The sequence below is a fragment of the Asterias amurensis genome, chromosome 1, assembly GCF_032118995.1.
Source record: "Asterias amurensis chromosome 1, ASM3211899v1".
NCBI lineage: Eukaryota > Metazoa > Echinodermata > Asteroidea > Forcipulatida > Asteriidae > Asterias > Asterias amurensis.
The window spans coordinates 19,916,047-19,937,131 of record NC_092648.1 but is presented as its reverse complement, the minus strand read 5'-3'; the positions used below and the strand labels follow the sequence as shown (position 1 = coordinate 19,937,131).

Sequence of the window (21,085 nt, the reverse complement as noted above, 5' to 3'; positions counted from 1 at the left end):
TTTGTTCACGGTTCAAGTCAAGAGAGGGCGCTGTTACCGCGGGCACTATTTGCAAATACTAATGCCCGCTCTGGTACTATTCCCGCAAAACACGCGCGCGCGTTCACTAGCCTATATTAGTTCATCCCACGTGACCGTGTTTCAGCCAAACAGAATACAGAAAAAGCAAGAGGTGTGTTATAATGGGTTCTGGATTATACCAGTGGGTCTTGGAAGAGACCAGTTAATTGGTCTTGGATGAGACCAGTGGGTCTTGGGCAAGACCGTTGAATCTGGGTTAGGTGAGACATATAACAAAATTTTGTACAAACAAAATACACATGCTTGTACCAAAGACGCGATTCCCACAATCTTTGCCCCTATCTGGCCATCGAGGAGGGGGGAGGGCACATTGGGAGTGGAAGATGCCACCCCCCCCCCTTATGCCGTTGATTCAAGACACTTACTGAACAAAAAGCCGAGGATTAACCACTCCGCAAAAGTTTTACATTAATTTGTACAATCGATACATGATTTTATTTTTTTATTACAGCAGGGATGTCAATGTCCACAGCTTAGAAGTCAAGGCAAGTAATAACTTATATTATTTACATATACATTATTCAGAGAAAAAAGTTTGTGACCGAAATTGTAACTACAGCTCATGTTATTTGTCAAAAGACCTTTTCAGTTAATACACAAAAGCGGGGGAGTAAAACTATCGCGCCTTGTTGCAATGGACTGTTGGCAACCACAATGTATCAAACTCAATCAAACAGTAAAGAGTCTAGACATTAAGTGCATTCAACTATAGTTTCTCAATTGGTATTGTCTAAAAAAAAAGTGCCCTGACTTTTGGTTTACTGAATGAAACTTGAAAGGAGATTGTGGAGGGTTGTTTTTCTGATGTGACAAACTTCCTTCTTCCAGTTACGTGCCCAAGTTTAAACATAATTTCGTCATGCGAATCGATGTTTTTGTCAGGTGAACAAAAGGGATATTTGAACACAATCTTACTTACAGCTTACAGATAAACAACTTACAGTGACAACTTATACAACATGAGCATTAATGTTTTGCTGTTAGGTACTGCACCCCTGCGTATTACCTTGGGTTACCTCGACCCCAGGTCGACCTTTACTTCTGGTCAAGAACTACACAGCCAAATTTCAATTTCTTTTCAGTTATAGATCATGTAAGCGTTGAAGATAGAACGGGGTTACCCTGACCCCATGTTGACCTTTACTTCGGGCTCAATCGGAATCGGGACTATTCAAGAACTACACAGCCATTTTTAAATTTCATTTCGGTTATAGTTCCTTAGCGCTGTAAAGATTGACCCCATGTTGACCTTTACTTTCGGAGTCAACCGGAAGTGGGACCATTTCTCAAGAACAACACAACTGATTTTCAAAGCCTTTTTTTCAGACCCCATATTGACCTTAACTTCTTGGATAACCGGAAGTGGGAACATATCTCAAAAATGCCGTCATCACGAAAAGAACATTTAACGACTATCATTCACAGAAACAGGTAACAGTGAAAGCCATGTCCAGAATGTACATTTTTTAATGTTTCTCATGTTTACATATTATTTATATTTGTTTAAAAAAACAACAACTTAATTTCAGTTTCATATTTGTTTTTTTAGGCATTTTTATGGAAACAAAAATCAACAATAGTGCTCCATGTATGGGGGTATTGAGATGATTATACAGAAGAGAACGATCTCTAACGGGTTTATGTATAAAGAGCTGCATACTTGCATGCTGGACTGAGTCATTTTGGAAAGGCATGAGATGCAGTATGGCCTCGACTAGATTGGTGTAGGAACTATATTGAAATAGCTGTTCCAGTGCAATTATTCTTAAGAACATATAATGTCATTGGATGGTTTATTTTCTGCATCCTCTATTGTATTAGGCCCATGTCACAGAGGCAATTTATAGGCAACCAGTTCCAGGCAATCTTCAAAAAGAAAAGGCATTACCATTTGAATTTGCACATGTTTTTCTTGTAATACATTGTTTGAAAAATGGCTAATGTGTTGTCTAAGTAGTCCGTTAGCATGCTCTGCAGTTGGTTGCATCAAAGTTGCCTGTGAAAGTTGCTTTGTGTGACAAGGCCCTAAAGCAGCACGGCCACATAAAATACAGTGAAATTAAACACATTTTTCAACGAATATTATCAAAATAGCAAAACTATTGACTTTTTACACCACTTCAAGCAACAAATTTGATGTTATGTACACAAAAATTTAACAATTTTATACAAAATAAATGTTAATCTATTGACAATCCATTTACAGCTATCTCTATTAATATTTCATTGTTGATCCACAGAAATATCAGCAAACATATCAGCCACATTCACAACTTTCGTTTTGACATTTGAAATGAATAAATCAAAATTCTTAACTTTTTGCTGCGAAATGTTTGCTAGACTATAAAATGTGGCACCTCATCACAGTATCTGCACTTTCTATAAAATCTGAAATATATGGGGGAAGTATACTACCCCAGAATCTCTACCATCAATAAAAAGATATATTAAAATCCTCTGGAAGACCATATCATTGTTGAATTTTTATAAAATCTTTGACTTATGGCAAAACATAGTTTTTGAGTTTCAACTGATGAACAAACAACAGTCTAACTAAATACAATGAGGAAAATATATTTAAAAAAATAATTAAACAAATTATTACAGACACACGATGTCAGTGTCAAACTATTTTACAAAGTTATTTCATTCTAGATTAATATAAATAAAAATTGAGGAAAAGTTCACCCCTTACTTGAAATACAACTGAGTTATAAACCGCAAGCAAAACTGACTGGGTAAGTTTTGAATAATTTGGGTGTGATCCCTGGCCACACGGCAGCTAACAGTTGAACAAAGACATTGAGAAATAGGGAGACCGCCAACATAGGGCTGGTTAGCTCAGTTGGTATTTTGGTACAGCTCTTGTACGCTAATTCAGAGGTTGTTGGTTCAAAAGTCCCGCTCCAGTCATCTTTTCTTAAACCAAACCCAAACCATTTGGAATACAATTGGTGATATAATCTGACACAACAGAGAAGAAGATTGTAGGTGACAGCTATTCACACAACCCACACATGGAGTAAAGGTATTCACAATACTGTGTAAGGTATACAGTGTGAACAAACCAAGTGAGCAATGCAGTGTGCATGGCCGCATGCAAGTGAAGCGCAGTGCACTACGCTTCACTTGCTTGGCTTGTTTACTCAATACCAGCACCCACTATGAGGCGCCGGACTCCTTGTCCCCAGTTGAAAGCATCAAACCTTAATTCCTTCCGAATCCGGTAATTTCAGTGATGTTTGAAAGCTTTGCATGGTCTGGATACTAAGACATAACTATTTCTAGTCCTGTTCGCAGATACAACAGTGTGAAATTCCCTTTTGGTGGGAGAGTTGGCTCTTGGAAGAGCTGTTTGTTTAATCTCAACATCTCAAACAGTGAACTCTGTTTGTCTCCAGTCTAGTTATGTCCCGGAAGAAGTAAAAGTAATTGAAAAAGTGAATGGATAGAATGTAGATGTTGCTGGTTCCAATTTATGCTACTAATGGATAAATGAATAATGAGAAGGGCTTCTGTGATTATTTGATCTAAAATGTCATACTCTCACATACAAAGGCCGGCCTTTTTCTTGAAACTCAGCTTAGAAACTGATGCTGGCTCTGCCACAAATTGACCAAGGAGCCAAAGCCGGAGCTAGGGCCCAAGCTGGAGCCAGAGCCCAAGCCTGAACTGGAGCCCGAGCCAGAGTCCAAGCCGGAGCTGGAGCCTGAGCCAGAGCTGAAGCCCAAGCCAGGGAAGAATCACACCTTTGATTGCTACATATAACAATCTGTACAGATTCAGAATAAGGCACACAAACAACCGGACATAAAAATTGGTGTAAAGAAAACTGTACAACACAAGAATTATCAGAAATCACAGGAGAAAACCAAATGAGAAAACACATCTTACGAATTAATTCAGTCAAATCTACAAGTTGCAGATGAGAGTTACTTGTACACAATGAAGATTCATTAAATCAACCATTATTGATTGACTGACTGATGTTATCCATTTTGGTTTTTACCAATATACACCGATGTGTGTTAGCACTGCATACTCAGTACTTTCCCAAGTTCTGTGAACAAAAATCACAGGCATATTACTCGGGTGGGATTCAAACCCAGAACCTTTTGCAACTCTAGAGCAGTGTCTTACCAACTGACAGATGTTCATATCCTGTGCAGGGTCACAATACAATGAGTAGGAATCAATAGAAATCCTAAAATCATGGTCAACAAGGACTCCCTTGTATTTGTCAATCAATCATGATCTAAATCTCTCCATTCTATAACAATCACCAGTGTCTGCTCCTCGCTAACCCTCCATGCGTAAAAAATGTGTGTTTTCAACATAGAGTTATATATAAGAACTAGAGGGCGCACTGGCCTATATACGCGACATGGCATGCGCGCAGGCGTCCATTTTCTCAGTTGACAAAACAGGCATCACACAGCGTGTGTTTGTGCGACCATTTTGTAAGTTGACTAAACAGCATCGCGTAGCATTCAATATACACAAACTCCAACATGTGTTTCATGTTTAACGCATGCTAAGAATGGCGCACGCATGCCTCCTTGCGGTCCCATTGCGTTTGTGCATGAAGCATCACCAGTGCACCCTCTAGTTCTTATATATAACTCTATGGTTTTCCATCACTTCATCATAGTGTGGCGTGATAATGTTTTGATCGCATTCAACAAATTTGATCTTGGATAAAAAAAAATTATTCCTCGACTTGATGCGAAGACTCTCTATGGGATCAGTGTCTCGTAATAAATTTGTAAAAAGTTTAGTACTCATAGAAAACGCCTAAGTTTGGAACACTTAGGTCTGAGCGTCATACTTGTGTAAAAAATAACAAGAAGAAACTCTGCCGATTAAAATGTTACCGATGTTTAGTTGGCGGAGGCAGAAGAAACTGGCGACTGTTGAGAGCTTTCAGCTCCCCGGGTGAGGAAAGGTGCTTTCTTTCTCCTCCTTGACTTAGGTTCTAAAATAGTGAGATGAGATAAAAAATATAAAAAAATCATCCAATAAGTTCATCTGAACTATGAAAGATATTGAGTTAAAAGATTCGTTTTTACAAATCCATAGTTATGTAGATGTTACACACATATATTATTTAGTAGTTTAGTTTCACTTCTAAGCTAGGAGCTTCGTCAGAAGTAAATACTAAATTATATGCAAAAACATCTACATAATTTTGGATTTGTAAAAACCAATCTTTTAATTAACAATTAACAAATTTATACCCAACTATTATTGTTCACTTGTTTGTTTTATATTACATGCGACTAGCTAGTTCCTGATAGAAGCTATCTTTAAGGGCAACTTGTGTTTTATGTTTTGAGCTGCGTCAAGTGATTAAACTTTATTTGAAGCCAAGTGATTCACCGACAATCATTGCAAGAATATTAATAAAGCTCCTGCATGCTGCAAACAGCATTTACACAGGATGCGTGCAAAAAATGACTGATTTGCCTGTACCGTGCTGACTTTACACTGTGTGACGTCAAACGGTAACTATCTTTGTGCGCTTTGGTGATGCCATGGAAGAGAGTCAGTACAGTCCTTCGTATACCACTTGTGTAGAGTATCCTTCACTTGCCTCCACTCAGGCAGCACTAATACAGTCTTTGCAGGCTTCATGCAATAACAGACTGTGCATTTATTTTATTGATATATTGATTCTAAATTATGAAAAACACTGACTGGCAGACAGTTGGCTTTCAAGCTTCCCTTACAAGTAGGTTTGCACATGGATGTTTCCATTATGCTTCAAGGGAAAGTTCATATTGTTTTTGCTATTACTACTTACATGTAGTATTTATATCACTACCTGTTAAATTTTGTTCATTTCATTTAATAAGTTTCAATTGTAGATGTGGGAAGAAACTCCAGGTAAAATCAACAGGCCTCGAATAACCCTCAGCACCAACAGCATTTGCCGTGGTGTTTTGTGTTTTTGCTGTGACGCCCTTTGCAAAAGCTCCAAAACAAATTTACATTGTCCTAAAGGAAGAGCCCCTTACAAGAACAAAATTTAAGGCTTGAACTAATCGTAGGGACTGAAAACAAGTTCACTTAGCACCCCCATTTGGATTTGAACCGGAGTCCAAGAGGTGGAAGGCAAAAAAAGATAACATTACGCCAAAGCCAATAGGTCTTGATTTCTGGGCCATCAAGTTTAGAACTTCATCTGAGACATCCAAGTCTGCACTTGATAGCCAATTAACAGATAGTTGTCTAACAAAGACCCTGGACACTATTGCTAATTGTCAAAGACCAGTCTTCTCACTTGGTGTATATCAATATATGCATAAAATAACAAACTTTGAGCTTGATTGGGCGTCGAAGTTGCGAGATAATAATGCAAGAAAAATTACTCTTGTCACATGAAGTTGTGTGATTTCAGATGCTCAATTTCAAGACATCAAATTCTAAATCTGAGGTCTCAAAATCAAATTCTTTCTCGAAAACTACGTCCCTTCAGACGTCTCACAATGTTTTATACTATCAACCTCTCCCCATTACTCATTACCAAGTACGCTTTGATGATAATAATTATTTTGAGTAATAGTGTCCACTGCCTTTAAGCTTCCCTTGAGACAAGCGCAGTTGTAAGGCTGCATCCAGAAGGCTTCAAGGAGTAGTTCACACTTCTCCGTTTTTAGATCTCAGGCATCATGGATTCAGACAACTAAAGGTATTGGTTTCTAGACCCCAATGCTTGGGACTCCAGACACCAAAGATCTAGACTTGACGCCATACACTTCTAGCTTACCTGTTTGCTGTCCAGACCAGCCTTAGAGATTGTCATTGGTACAATGGCATGTGTAGTAGCCTGGCCAGTAGATACAGGAATGAGACCTATGTTCACATTACCTATGAACAGAAGTAAAGCCATAGTATTAGCATTAAAGCTCAGTAGTAGTGTGTCCAGTAGCAAGGCAGACTGTTAAATGTTTCTTACAACTGTGTGTTCACATGCCTTGCCTAAAACATTTTAGCTATTAACCAAAGAGCAACTTTTAAAAACTAACTACGGTACAACTACACTATTTTTTTTCTTTCGTTGAAACAAAGTTACCACAGAATGGAAAAACCTTGAGGATGATTAGAATGTTCACCAATCATGAATAATAGTTTAGTTTGAAATGTAATCACATGAACATGACAAAATGAACTGTATACTGCCAAACAGTCACCAGGACAGTTATTACATTCCTTTCAACCATCTCATCTCCCTGGGATACAGCCTGTGCTGCCAAGTAAGTTAGTGCTAACCATCTCTGCCCTCAATGGTATCCATTTAACCCTAGGTGACGAGAAGCATTTATAGTTAAGCGCCTTGGTCAAGGACACCAAGTGTCGTGACCAGAATTCCAACTCACACCCTGGTGACTTGACCACAAGAACTTGAGTCCTGTACACTTGACTGCTCGGCCATGACACGCTTTTGGAACAGGATTTGAAACTTTGCGTGGTGGAAATATAACTAAAAGAGGTTTGCGGTAACACAATGCGAATATCTCTTTTGATTAGTGTTGGTTCTGAAAAGAACCGGTGGTTAACGACTCAACATTTCGATCTATTCGCTTCTGAAGACGATTTTAGCATACGCCTCTCTTAATATTTATGCATGACGTCATAATTCTTACCCAAAATGAGGCTATGGGCGCACGTCCCCCATCACTTGCAGTGGCTGCGCCCATCGCCTTGTTTTGAGTTAGCATTGTGACATACCTCATGCATAAATATTAAGAGAGGCGTATACTGGTCGAAGTGTTAAGTCGTTAACCACCTAGGTGGGCCCAAAGTCATAAAACCCTGTAAACACAAAAACGTGCTAAGCACAGAAGAATATTGCTTTGCAGAAACTGGTTACCAGCCAAGAGTCCATCAAGTTTACATTGTTCTGGCTGGTGCCCCACGCATTGTTTTCTTAGCATAGCAGCTTTATGAAACTGGGCCATGAGTTTTTTAGAACCAACACTACTCAAAAGAGATATTCACATGGTGTTACCCCAACCCTGTCTTATAGGTGCATAAACTGTTACCTCTGTCATGAGCATGACTACCAGACGTTGTAGCTTGATATGATGGAAGCAGAAGATTCTCTGGGATAGATCCTGGTGATGTAGCGTACACAATACCTGATTGGGTATGGTACATGAGGGGTGAAGCAGCAGCTGCACTGGATGTACTGGATACTGTTGACACTGAACAATTAACGAATCAAAAATAAGTAAGTCATGTCTAGTGGTAAAGTTCAGTAAATGCGTTTTGAATCTAAAATGCAATTTTTCTTTTTTAAGTTTTTGAAATTCTGTATAAATTATTTTGAAAAATCTTCCCCACCAAACAAAACTTATCTTGCTTAATTATGTTGCCTTGGACAACCGAAAGACAATAGTATTTCTTGAGGATAGTGCCCTCTTGTGAGAGTACACAAAATAGATTGCACATTTTATGACTTTGGTACTGCAAAAGTTTTTAAAAGGGAGAAAGCCTGACTGCAACAACTAGAGAAGAAAGACGGACTGAATTAGCAGAAGACATAGCAATAGACGGCCACAAAAAAATGTTGAGATTATAAAAGACTGGGTTAAAAAAAAAAGGGGGGTCAACAAAATAACAGGAGGTCGAGAATTGTGATCAATAAATATGCTTGCTAAACATGGTAAAAACAGGTACTATAAAAAAAAACTTTGCAGGGCACTATTTTTACATTGGACCAAAAGCCTGAGGCCTGTTTATAAAAAAAAATATCTGGTGCAGTAAACATTTTGATCTGCAAGCCCCATGGTTTTGTGGATCCCCCCTCCCCCCAAATTGCTGAAATCATTTCTTGTGTGAGGGTCAGAGGGCGTCTACCCGTAGACACCAAGGACTTGGCAAAAGGGATCCTTGTGTTTTTATCGAACAAGAACATCTTTGAATCGCGTCTTTTGTACCTACCTAAGGAAGGCGGGACACTCATATTAACAATGGATTCTTGAGCTGACGATGATGTGATGGATTGACTTGGGGCTGTGGCAGAGGTTACGGAGGTGACTGTTGGGGAGAGGACGAGGGGGCTCATCGGTCCTCCTGGCTGCTGTAACCTATCATGGAAATATGCACAAGATTAGTCAAAATATGCAGGAATTGGTAAAAATGGACAGCGCAGCATGTTTGTAAAATAATCGTTCATGGCAGGCCACTGCAAAATCTTAAAGTCTATGAGAAAGTTTTGAAGTGGCACCAAGGCCAATACTAGGGGCAACAGGCAATGGCCTCCGTGGCTTTGTATAATTCCAGACCTGTCATTGTTTTTGTTTTTGTTTTTAGGCCACTACCTATGAATTAAAATAGTAATCTACAATTGTGTCAGCTGTTAAATCACAACAAAAACATTCATACTGAACAACGATTACCAGTAACACTGCCGTAAAGTTATGTTCCAAAAATAAAATCACCACCAAAAACAATGATTGGATGAATTAACTCACGGGGACAAACAGAGATCTTGGTTCTAACAATGAATTTGCACCAAGACTGATCAATTTGTTATCCACAGTGTGGCAGGTGATAAAAGAAAAGAAAGTGTGCTACTTTAAGAAGCAAGAAAGATAAGTAAAAAGAAGATCCTGCAGCTTTGCTGTATGAACTTTTACAAAGAAATCCCGGCAATCCCGAGGCAGCCTGGCTGCTTTGTATTGATGAAACACTCAGATAGCATCCCTGTCTGTATCTCACTGTGGACACACAGGACGACTGTCAACAACCTCATGCCCAGGGTACGTGCTCCATATAAGACTCTTCGGAGATTTGCAAATTTTCATCTCTCTCAAGTACATCGAGGGGTTAAGATGATGAACATTGTGCAACTCTGATGCTCAGGCTTTAGCTCTTACAAAGAGGGGGGGGGGGTACCCTGCTTGCCATGATTAGATATTCACGCCGATGCTCCCCCAGATTTTCCTACAAGCACATTTTGTTAAGTGGCCCATCTCCATGGCAACGGATGGATTTTTCACTGCCACGGGGGCAGCCATTCACACGGAGTGGAGACTTCGACAAGAGTTGAGGAATGGAAGAATAGATGGATGTAGCATGATACACAACAAATCAATGTTTGGGTGCAACCAAATACAAGTACATTGTTGTCACAAACTCCCCCCCAAAAAGGGATTTCAGTAACTTGATCCTTGACCTTTAGATAGGCCTACTGTACGTTTGGATTTTCCTGTTTATGGAATACAACACAAAGACTGTTTTTCACTTGTAAAGCAGAAGTTAAACATCTTGGAGTCAATGGTCTGTTTTATTGTCACACATAATATCAGTGAAAACACTTTGGTTTGCGAGTCTAAAAACATTAAAATTACCAAAAATCTGCAATTTCTTTGCACAAAAATGCAAATATATAGATCTTTCTAAACCTCTTGAGTTTACACAGGAGCCTGAATGGATATCCAATATCCTAATGAATTCATTATCATCATATGCTGGAAGGTCTGATTTGTGTCTTACCTGTATAATAATTGTGGCGGATGCATTGTTTGATTGGCAGTGGATGATGGGGATTGCTGGCCCTGGCTGTGACTGTGAGGCAGTTGTAACACTCCGGCTGGTATGGACGCCCCGGCCGGTAGGGTGGTACCTACAAAGTACGAGCATAAATTAATCATAATTGCTTTAATTTTAGCCTTTCTTTTATTTTTCAATTCATTCATGAGTTGGATTGGATGGTAACTATATGCCTCTCTTAATATTCATGCATGACATCACCATGCCCCAAAACAAGGCCATGTCTGTATTCTCTGTGTACACTTTAAGCCGGCCAGTAAAGGAGGAGCAAATGTCGAACACATTTTCCAGGATTAAAAATAGAATGCTACATGCCCAGTCTTGAAAGTCTCAGCATCACAGTGTGGGGACACATCCCTTGTGTGCTTGGTGCCTATGTGTTTTTCGATGTACAAAGCATTGTATTACATAGGACTCTGGGCCCAATTTCATGGCTCTGCTTACAGTAAGCACAGAATCGACGCTTACGGAAGCAGGGAATTCTGTGCTTACGGCAAGCTCACGGGTTAGCGGCGAATTTTGGCTTCTGCGCGTGCGTACTTCACGTTTCTAGGCATTCTACGCTTACAAGGCTAGCGCAGAAGTTCGCCGCTTGCACGTAAGCGGGGCTTGCACGTAAGCAAGGAATCGCGATTGTAAGCGCAGAATTCGGCAGTAAGCAGAGCCATGAAATTGGGACCAGATAAATCACCTTCTAGACAATCAAAAGGGAGATACTTCTCAACAGGCAAGATGAAAAGGAAAGTAAAATTTCGTTTACTGTCGGTTTCGCTTAAATGTTTAAGAAACATATTCCACTGGTTTTCTGTGCAACGTTTAACAAACCAATCTAAAGGAAAAGGGGGGTATTCCACAGCACTGTCAAGAAATATCCCCGCAAGATATTTTCAAATTTAAAATGCACTGCATAAGAGCCACAAGCCGTCTCCAGCACATCTGATCAACTGAAGAGATATTGTTCATAATGCAACCAAAACAACCACCCTCAGATTTCCAATAATGTAAATAAACACAACTGGATTCAACCATCGGGTGTAATCTTAGAAGCTCAAAGAGTTGTATTCGAGACGTACCTTGCGGTAAGACCGCTGTCGTAAATCCCCCTTGTGCTAACATATCACTGGCCGTCATTCCCCCTAGTGCCTTATTCCCATTACTGCCGCCTACCGTGGAGCCACCAGATGAGGAGCCTGTAGGCAGGTACGTTGTCATGGGATAGGTGTGCCCTGCACCTGTGATGGATATACCTGCGCAAACAAATATCAACATTCAAATGTTTGAGAATAAAATAAAGGCACCATGTATTAAAGGTTTTCAAAACAATACAAAAAGGCAAATAAGTTTAATTTTCCTAATGGCTTAATGAGGTGAAATTAAACACCTCAAAAGTAAACAATATCAATTTTAATAGCTTGCCCATTTTGAAATGGCTATACTGATTATATGATCTATGGTATTTCAAATGTATCGTTCAATGAGTTACATACGGTTCAACTGAGTGACGGACATGTGTGCTCTACAAGGAGCCACAATTATTATTATTGTTGTTATTCCACATACCTGACTGAGAAGAGGCTAAGCCTGGTGATGATACATCTACACCTGCACCAGGGACGTTGGTGACTGTAAACATTTGTGTCTTTCCCTCCTGCAAGCAATGTTAAAAACAAACGACAATCAGAATTATAGTCGAGCTTCACATTGTTTGGTTAGAGCATTTGATCAGTATTCCATTGCAAAATAATGTTTTCAGTTCTGGGCTGGAATCACAGTCTCGACAGGGAAAGGTCCTTCAGTGATGTCCAGTGGCCTCTCCTGTGGCCTCCCTGAAGTTTCAGCACTGAAGTCTTTCCCAGCATTTATTGATTGTAATGTGCAGGGGTCTTGATCAATGTTTGGTCTGCAGGCAAATCCACAAAAATCAAGACAGCAGGATTGTAGCTCAAACTTTTTTAACGGACCAGAATGCAATTTACAAGATCAGAATCTGATGAGAAGAACTTTCTATGCGTTTTAACATGTGTGTAAATTGCTTTACTTGAACAAGGAATAAAACAAGATTGATCTCATATGTCATAATGGTACCAAGTGTACTTGGAAGAAACAACTGGAAGATATTTACAAGACTCAAAGTCAACAACTATAATTTTAAAATGTTTTCAAAAGAGATTTTTGTCACACAGTGAAGTACTGTTAATTAATTGATTAACACAAGACCACTGGACTTGCCAGAGGTTTCAATCAATGGTCTTGGATCCAGGGTAAATATTTGAGCCCTGTGTGTATTTTTCATCTCCCAGTGAAGCTGTGTAAAGCCCGATACGAATGTCGACGTCACAAATTCACAACAAAAAATTCGCAGCAGTTCAACTCTGCTCAACTCACTTGCGAATATCGCTGCGAAAAGGAGGGTTGTGGCGTCAAATTCACGTCAAATTCGCTTCGCATTCGCATTCGCAGGAAGTATGAACCGGGCTTAAAGCTCCAGAACTTGTTGTAAAGCTCTCGTTCAAATGAGTGTCAGCAGGAAGAGGAAAATTATTTAAAATACTAAAAGTTGCCAGCAGCTAATGTACAATAGGGAAGGAATAAGACTGTCAAATAAATTACCAATTAAACTAAAATAAAAACATATTTGTTTATAGATTACCACCAAAACAAAAAAGTTTGTTAACCACTTAAAGGCAGTGGACACTATTGGTAACTACTCAAAATAATTATTAGCATAAAACCTTACTTGGTAACGAGTAATGGGGAGAGGTTGATGGTATAAACATTGTGAGAAACGGCTCCCTCTGAAGTGACGTAGTTTTTGAGAAAAAAGTAATTTTCCACGAATTCGATTTCGAGACCTCAAGTTAAGAATTTGGGATCTCGAAATCAAGCATCTGAAAGCACACAACATCGTGTGACAATGGTGTTTTTTCTTTTGTTATTATTTCGCAACTTCAATGACCTATTGAGCTCAAATTTTCACAGGTTTCTTATTTTATGCAGATGTTGAGATGCAGCAAGTGATAAGACTGGTCTTTGACAATTACCAATAGTGTCCATTGTCTTTAAGCTGGGTGTTGTGTTAAATGCAAGATTTCCTCTTTACAATGGATACTTGAATTCACGCTTGAAATCACCATTTTTCCCAAGGGTAAATGTGTAATTCCCGATTCCAGACCTTAGTCCTTTTGTTGTTAAACTAGGATAACGAGACCGATAAGCTGTAACCATTAAAATTTGATTCCATATTGTAATGCCCTTACAGCCAAGGTTTATACCTATTCACAGCAAAACATTCCATAATTTCTCATAAGACAAAACAATTTTTTTTCTAAAAACAACGTGAAGGGGTTTAAAACATAACTTTTTTAATCAACTACAGAGGCATTGGTTTCAAGTTTTAGTGACTGAAATACGCAAACGTCATTCACAAGGGAAGGCCCTTTTTATGATGATTATCTTAAAGACTGTACTACGTATAATTTATAAAGGAAAGTGACTTTTAAGCAGAATTCTAATTTATTCACAAGTTGTCATTAGCTTAGAGTTTCATAACATTGGTGCTGAATCACTGGTATGTGGAATCTTCATTGTTCAAATAGTTAAACTTTAAAATATTTCTTATGGAAGCAAGCCAAAAACCCCAAAGAATGTTAATACAAACAATACTTGAAAAACTAATTACATTACTGAGATTAATAAGAAGAAATTATATCAAAGTGATCTGTAACTAATGGCTCACATACGTATTGTAGCGTCAACTTGTCGACCAATGACGGATGGTAAAATCCGTGCACCAGTGATAGCATAAAGTAGCGATGACGGACTGATGAAGACAACAATGCGCATTTTCATTCCCGTTGGAATGCACCACACTACTCCATAAATGGCAACAATCTTCCATACTTGGACAACGAGTACAAATAACTGGCATATTTGGCAGCGTCACTAGCAAAAATGGCCAATGCTCATCAGCATAACGTATTAGAAAGCACTGAGCGGTTCAATTAGAAGGCTAAGAAGTCAGGCTGTTTTTAGCTGTGCCAGTCCATACACTACGCCAGTTATGCTGCCAATGCTGGTTGGTTCATTTGATTGGTTGCCTGCTTGACGTCAATCGCTTCAGTTTGGTCAAACAAGAATACCACGCATTCCATACTCAGTTGGCCAGTTTACACATGAAGTTGACCTATTTATAGCGCATTACATCATCTTTATAGATTAGATTGGTTCACATGGACAGGATCACATGCTCGTGTTAATTTGGAATTCAAAAATCTCCTGGCTAGCATCCAAAATATAAAAACCCGGGACCTCCCCTCTTAACATAATGGGATAAACCAGTTAAGCCCAACTTGAAAATTGTCAACCTGGGTAGCCAGCAGAATACTTTTGTTATAGCCTCTTATAACTTTTTTTGCATTTGACAAACAGTATTTCCTCATATTGAATTCAGAAATATTAAATTGGTACAATTTCTGTTTACTGGAAGTGTGATGAAACTTAAATGCAACTGATGTAATAATTTATTAGTTTAAAATAACATCAAACTCCCATTTAGAGAGCAGGCTTATTTTGGGGAAATTATTGCATTAAAAAATTTCTTTGAAACCACACTCAGATGCTTTGACACAATGAAATACACACCATATACTGAAACAACACGTCAAACAAAAGTGACTTTACAAAATTGGAAGTTTTCCAAGATACACGAGTTACGGGGTACCAGCTCAGTGCAGTGGTTGCAAATAATTCAATCGGAAGCCAAGATTCCTAGTCACTTCCCTTTGGTTGCACTTCCTGTGTGGTGTCTGCACTGTTTGTCTACCACAAGCGTCTGCCAGCTACAAGTGCATGTCATGGTCAAAAAGCCAGCCCATGTATTTTTTTCACATGATGCTTTCAGAATCTCACATCATTCACATGGTTGGTATGTGAACTTCGCACTTTGAAGGCTGAAGTGTTATCGTGTTTGGGTCATTACTTGCTATTTTGAACGATTGACACGGCCACCTAATGGGTAATGATGTAAGAACTAAAGTGGTACATTTATACAGAATTTGTCAAATACTAAGCTGTGACAATACCAAACAGCTAGTGTTTTTGAAAGGAAAAGGAAGTTACCACTATAGAAATAACAACGATGACATCATGCATTTTGGTGAAACTTTTGTGGTTTCATACATTGTTTTTCTCTGAACATTTTATTTAAAGGGGAAATGAAGAATGATTTTATTTCTTTTACAGTGTGATGCACAACAAAGTAAACAAACTAAGTATCATGGATGAGTATACAAAAAAGTGGTACACATACAAAATATCTTTTGTATCTTGTAATTTTCTATGACAAAGGAAAATTATCTACAACATTCAAGAATTTATTAGGTATCTACTTTTAAAGCATCAAACCACCAAAAATTGTTCTGTGGCAAAACTCTTTGTAAAGAGGCACTTTATCGATTTCTCCTGATGTAGGCCTAATTGTAAACAAAAACCAGGTCATTTTTTTGTGTTTCTCTTAAATAAATAAAAAAGAACACTAAAAAATAACACTGGACTCTTGCTCGGGTCCAAATTCCATAGAGCTACAAGCACTCATGCAAAGTACTGTTCTTAAAACAAACAAAAATTACGTGAACTTTCACGATGGATATTCGACAACAGATTTATAACAACAACTCAAGAACGGTCAAGTTCAATATTAATTTTTTGTGTTTAAAACTTAGCAGTCTACATGAAATAACATTAAAATGATAACATTGTTTTGAAGTTGTTAACTTGAAATAACAATGGTTTTTGACCAATATGCACCAGTGCCCAATAAACCCTAACAGGTGTAGAAATGGTAAACATCCAATTAACACCTAGGTGAAGGACTTGTGCCAGAGACCATCAGAGACTTGTGGTCAGAATATGCTCCTTGTGTGGTTTTAATATTCTTGCACTGCAACAAGGCACGTGCCTTCAGCCTCCAACAACCAAGGCCTGATGACAACTGCCAACAGCTGTGTTACCAATACACCTTGTCAAGAAACCCAACACCAGCGTGCTGCCAAGTACTTTCCATATAAGGAAGTGTTTTACCCTTTAAGAAATCCAGCGCGTGCCATACTCGCAGCACCCATGCTGGACCAAGGGCCCAGGAATCTTATATGGAATGTCTGAGTCTAAACATGGCAGGTCAAGAGGTTGAGCTGGCCCAAATATGGACGGGGAAACCAATCAAGTTTCTGAATGGAAGTCTAGCTGAGGGTATGCATGTAGTGTGTATACACATACTTTTATTACACACGTGTTGCAGTAATCGACCTGATCCTCAGGCCTTGTGTATGGGGGTATGCATTGCAATTGTTTCAAGTCATAGAGCAAGTTTCTTTTTTCTTTATACACAGTTAAAACAACTCTGTACTAAATTATTTTACTGATACATATTGACATTTTTATAATTTGTAGTAATTGTTTAAAACTTTGCCGAAAGACTTCAGTTTCAAGAATTCTTCTCTGAACAAGAACCAAATTTTGACAGATGAAGCAGCTATTAGCATAAAAAAACATATAAAGCTTTTGCATACATTTTTGATATCATCGGTACATTAGCGTCTTTAACACTTGGCCTCTAGCGGAGTCTTAAATGCACGTATACCAATAAGGTTCTCAAGAAGGGGCTTGAAGAACAGAGAAAATGGCCTTTAGCCAATAGGCCTTTAGCAATGATTGAAATTAAAACAAAAGCAAACCTTTGCGAGTTCTTCCTCTGTGACCTGATAGGTGAGTTCTGTCTCCTCAAACCCGGTTGCACTCATTCTCTGGTCTGGGTTATGATGGTGCGCAGCCGTGGCTGGGTCTGGTGAGTTTAAACACGTCTGGATGAGTGCTTTACCACTCTCGCTCGTGATCATTGGCTGAAGCTTGCGAGTCGCAAAGGTGTACACGTGTCCAGTCTCACTGGCCACTAACAGCATTACTTGGGTGCCAGTCAATGTTGATAATTCATAAGCCTGAAATTAACATGGAAATTGTTCTTATTGTTATGTTTTTCACCAAAAAGAGGTACTTTTAAAAACAAATAGGGGCCTAAAGATGCAGCAATTCTTACAATCTTTCACCAACTCATCCAAGATTAAGCAAATTTTATCTTGAAGTTACAACAAATTGCCAGTCCCCAATACCTAATATATTCATGTGGCATTCTTGAAAGTTGCATTATCTACACAAAGTTAAGGGGTGGGTGCTAATGGGGATGGGGGGAGCCTGTTAATTGACGATTGTGTGTCTGTTCCATCATAATTTTGATTTATTATAAGTTTTTAATCTTAAGGCTAATTTGTTTAGTGTAAGTGTATTTGAATCGGTAGGCCTAATAACTGATTGTGAATCCATATTAGAGGGACTTACTCCTAGAAACTATGGGGAGCCTTACAACTTCTATAAGTAAGAGGGAATGTGAATGCGTAACATATTATAACAAAACAATTCTGTGGGCAATAAACCATAATGGGCTTTCGGAGTTATCCAACGCTTGTGTTATAAGTTTTAGAGAAAAGATTTACAAATGGGACAGAACTATTTATAAAAACAAAAAACAACAACACCACAATTGTTGACTTTTGCACACATTTATTGAATGATATTGTGTCGCTAGTTGCTGTTTGTCACAATCTGGATGTTAATCCTGAATTCTTGGTCTTGGACGCAATCAGTTTTTTTTTTTTTTGGTTCAACACTAATGTCATAGTAAAAATACAACTATCCTAACTCTAAACAGTAAACACTATTAATTAAACCGCACAACTATTGTTTCAAATCAAAAGAAAAGAAGAATAACAACCAGCAATTAATTAAGATAAAAGAAACTTTTCATAAGAAACCTTACACTAGTATAACAACAGATGACAGACAGCAAGTAATAATTAATAATATAACATTAATAATAAAGACTTGTAATGCATTGTAAAATTGAACATTTTTTATGAAGAGGTTTTTCCGTTGTTAACATGGTTAATACAAAATGATAAAGGGTGGAACAATTACCCATTGTTTTAAACTTTACACCTAGATTGCTAGTAGTAGTAGAAGTAGAACTTCGTACAGCTGAAATAGAAACTATTTTTGTTGTTTACCAGACAGAAAACATAACAAATGGCAGAATCAGCAAACCAACGTTAAACGCATGTTATTTATAAATACCTTTTTCATGATGCCAGTTTTTCTCTTGCTGAATGTAGTGTATCTACGAAGCTTGTTCTCGATAAACTCCATCTTGATTTTGACTCTTCCTTTGGTCTTTTTGGACTTCTTGGCACCGGGGCCGCCGTGTGGATCGTCGTCGTCGTCGTCACTCAAGTCGCCGTGTTCTTCGTCGATTTCCAGGTGCTGTGGGTTAAACTGCGTAAATGTACACTCTTCCATCTCGCCTGCTGGCCGTTTTTCACCGTTGACAAGATGATGTACACCCGATCCATTGTTTGAGACTGCTTGCTGGTTTAGGAAGCTTGCGACATTCATTGTCCCTCCGATGGAACTTTGTGCTCCTCTTTTCATACTTGAAAATGATTTTGAGAATTCCCGGGATGAAGCCTTTTACCAAATGTAGATTTCTTAGCGCTCTAAAAGGTAATGCCGACGCACGCTCTTTTGTGTACTTCCGCAAAAATAAATAAATCCGTGAGTCAATTTTCTTCGCTAGTTTGACTCAATCTGTACCCAAAGAACTGTAAAATATATTATTATTGCATGAAATAATAATTTCATAAGAAATATTGCACATTGTGTCACAAATTTAGTATTTTAGCTGCACTTTTCACGACGGCGGATTAAATTTAAAGGCCACAACGTGTGAGTCGGTTCTGCCTGGCTGTAAAGGAAGTAAAATTCCCAAATATGGCCGCGCCTGTATTTTGGGCTATACCATTCGTATGGAAGGGGTGTTCAATATAAGAGTGCGTAATCTAATGAGGGGATAACAAAGTTGGCTACAGATTAACATTGGCAGTTTGTATAATGTTGTTTTTAATTACTTATTCCCAATGATAACCTTATTTTAAAAGAATATCTGGAGAAGTTTAATATCTAAACTTATATTACCCTTAGTATTTGTAATGTATGTTTTGTGTTCATGTAGACGTTTGAATTCTAGTTTTGTTTTTCTCCTTTATATTTAATTAAGAATTGTCCTAAACCGTAAATTATTACCGTTGTTTTTCCACACCTTATTTATAATTTTATTACCATATTTCAAGAGCTGTGGACATTCTTTCTCCAAATAAAAGTAGGGGCGAAAATGTAAATCTTTTTTTTTTGTCCCAGTGACTGAAGAACAAACGAATCATAAAAATTCCCGATTAAGAGCCCCAGCATACCCATAACAAATACCCAGACAGTTTGCAATTCAACAAACTCCATCAAATCATTTATAATTTAACAAATAATTATACGCTCTCTGCATTTGCGGAATATTTCGTTACTGAGTATACAGAACGAAGTTTCGCAAAAATGCAGCAACAATGTTCGAGAGAATTCCATCAAGAAATACAGTGAAGATTACTAGTTGTACTGTGTATGTGAAGATCGCAGTAGTGCAAAGTTGCATCAATGGAATGCCGTTGGTGTGATGATGCTCAGAGTTATGGAATAATTAATGTCGAAGAATAAAAATTCCATTCGGTCGACTTAATCCGAGTGTGGGAATCTGGGATTTGGGGTATGAGATATGGTTTTACGTGGCACCCACCTATAGTCCTTTAACCTTTTTGAGATATGGAGGAAGACTGTTTGGTTTGTAGACAAATTTACCCAAGTGTGTCATAGTGTTGCCTTCAACATATTTCAGTATGTATCTTGAAAAACACAATGGCTGTAACTTGTATTCCCGCCTATAAACGACCACATTGGGAGCCCCGCCCACGCGCGCGTGTAATCTGATCTGATGCTGTTTTCTTGCGATTCAATATTAAAAATAAAAAATGCATCTTTGGTTCAGGTAATTTGTTTATCTTATTAAAAGACTTGGATCTAAAATGCTGATTTTCTTCATGCCTCTAAAACAAGCTGTCAAGTAGAATTTTCTATGCACGTTTTTGTTTTCGTTTTTTTTTTGGGGGGGGGGGGGTGGGGGTGGGGGGTCGGTATTTTATAAGTAGCTGCTCCCCGACCAAAGATACTATGTTTGTCCCTAAAATATTAATCTACAAATCTGCGCAGAGGTGTAAAAGGACCCATGAAAGTTGTTTTCTGATGAAGCAGCAGTGCTCCTCGGAATTCGTTGGGGATACCTGCATCTAAATACCAGTCAAAACTAAATTAACAATGTTGTGACTGGTGCCCACCTCAACTTTTGCCGGTGTCGCATGCACTCCTCTATGCAATACTATCCGGATGACATAATTGCATATGCAATAATGTCCGCCGGACGGTTTTGCATATGCAATCGTGTCCGCCCCGTGCAAAACCG

The 21,085-nt window shown here is 38.5% G+C and overlaps 1 protein-coding gene across 1 annotated transcript; it reads right to left on the bottom strand.

Moving 5' to 3' along the window:
• Positions 1-604: 604 nt before the first annotated feature.
• On the bottom strand, positions 605-19,253 carry LOC139935742 (uncharacterized). Its single transcript, XM_071930339.1, has 9 exons — positions 18,823-19,253; positions 17,373-17,633; positions 12,202-12,289; positions 11,715-11,888; positions 10,585-10,714; positions 9,028-9,173; positions 8,127-8,288; positions 6,851-6,951; positions 605-5,056 (listed from the first exon to the last, which is right to left on the bottom strand). Exons 1-9 carry the CDS (start codon positions 19,174-19,176, stop codon positions 4,952-4,954), a joined length of 1,521 nt encoding a protein of 506 aa, XP_071786440.1. The 5' UTR covers positions 19,177-19,253; the 3' UTR covers positions 605-4,951.
• Between the last annotated feature and the right edge of the window lie 1,832 nt (positions 19,254-21,085).

Excerpts from the sequence above, each read along its gene's own strand:
- LOC139935742 (XM_071930339.1), bottom strand. The coding sequence starts at position 19,176 with ATGAAAAGAGGAGCACAAAGTTCCATCGGAGGGACAATGAATGTCGCA. Across the intron at positions 17,634-18,822 it reads AAACTGGCATCATGAAAAAG|GCTTATGAATTATCAACATT; the intron begins GTATTTATAAAT and ends TGTTAATTTCAG. Across the intron at positions 9,174-10,584 it reads CCGCCACAATTATTATACAG|GTTACAGCAGCCAGGAGGAC; the intron begins GTAAGACACAAA and ends TTTCCATGATAG.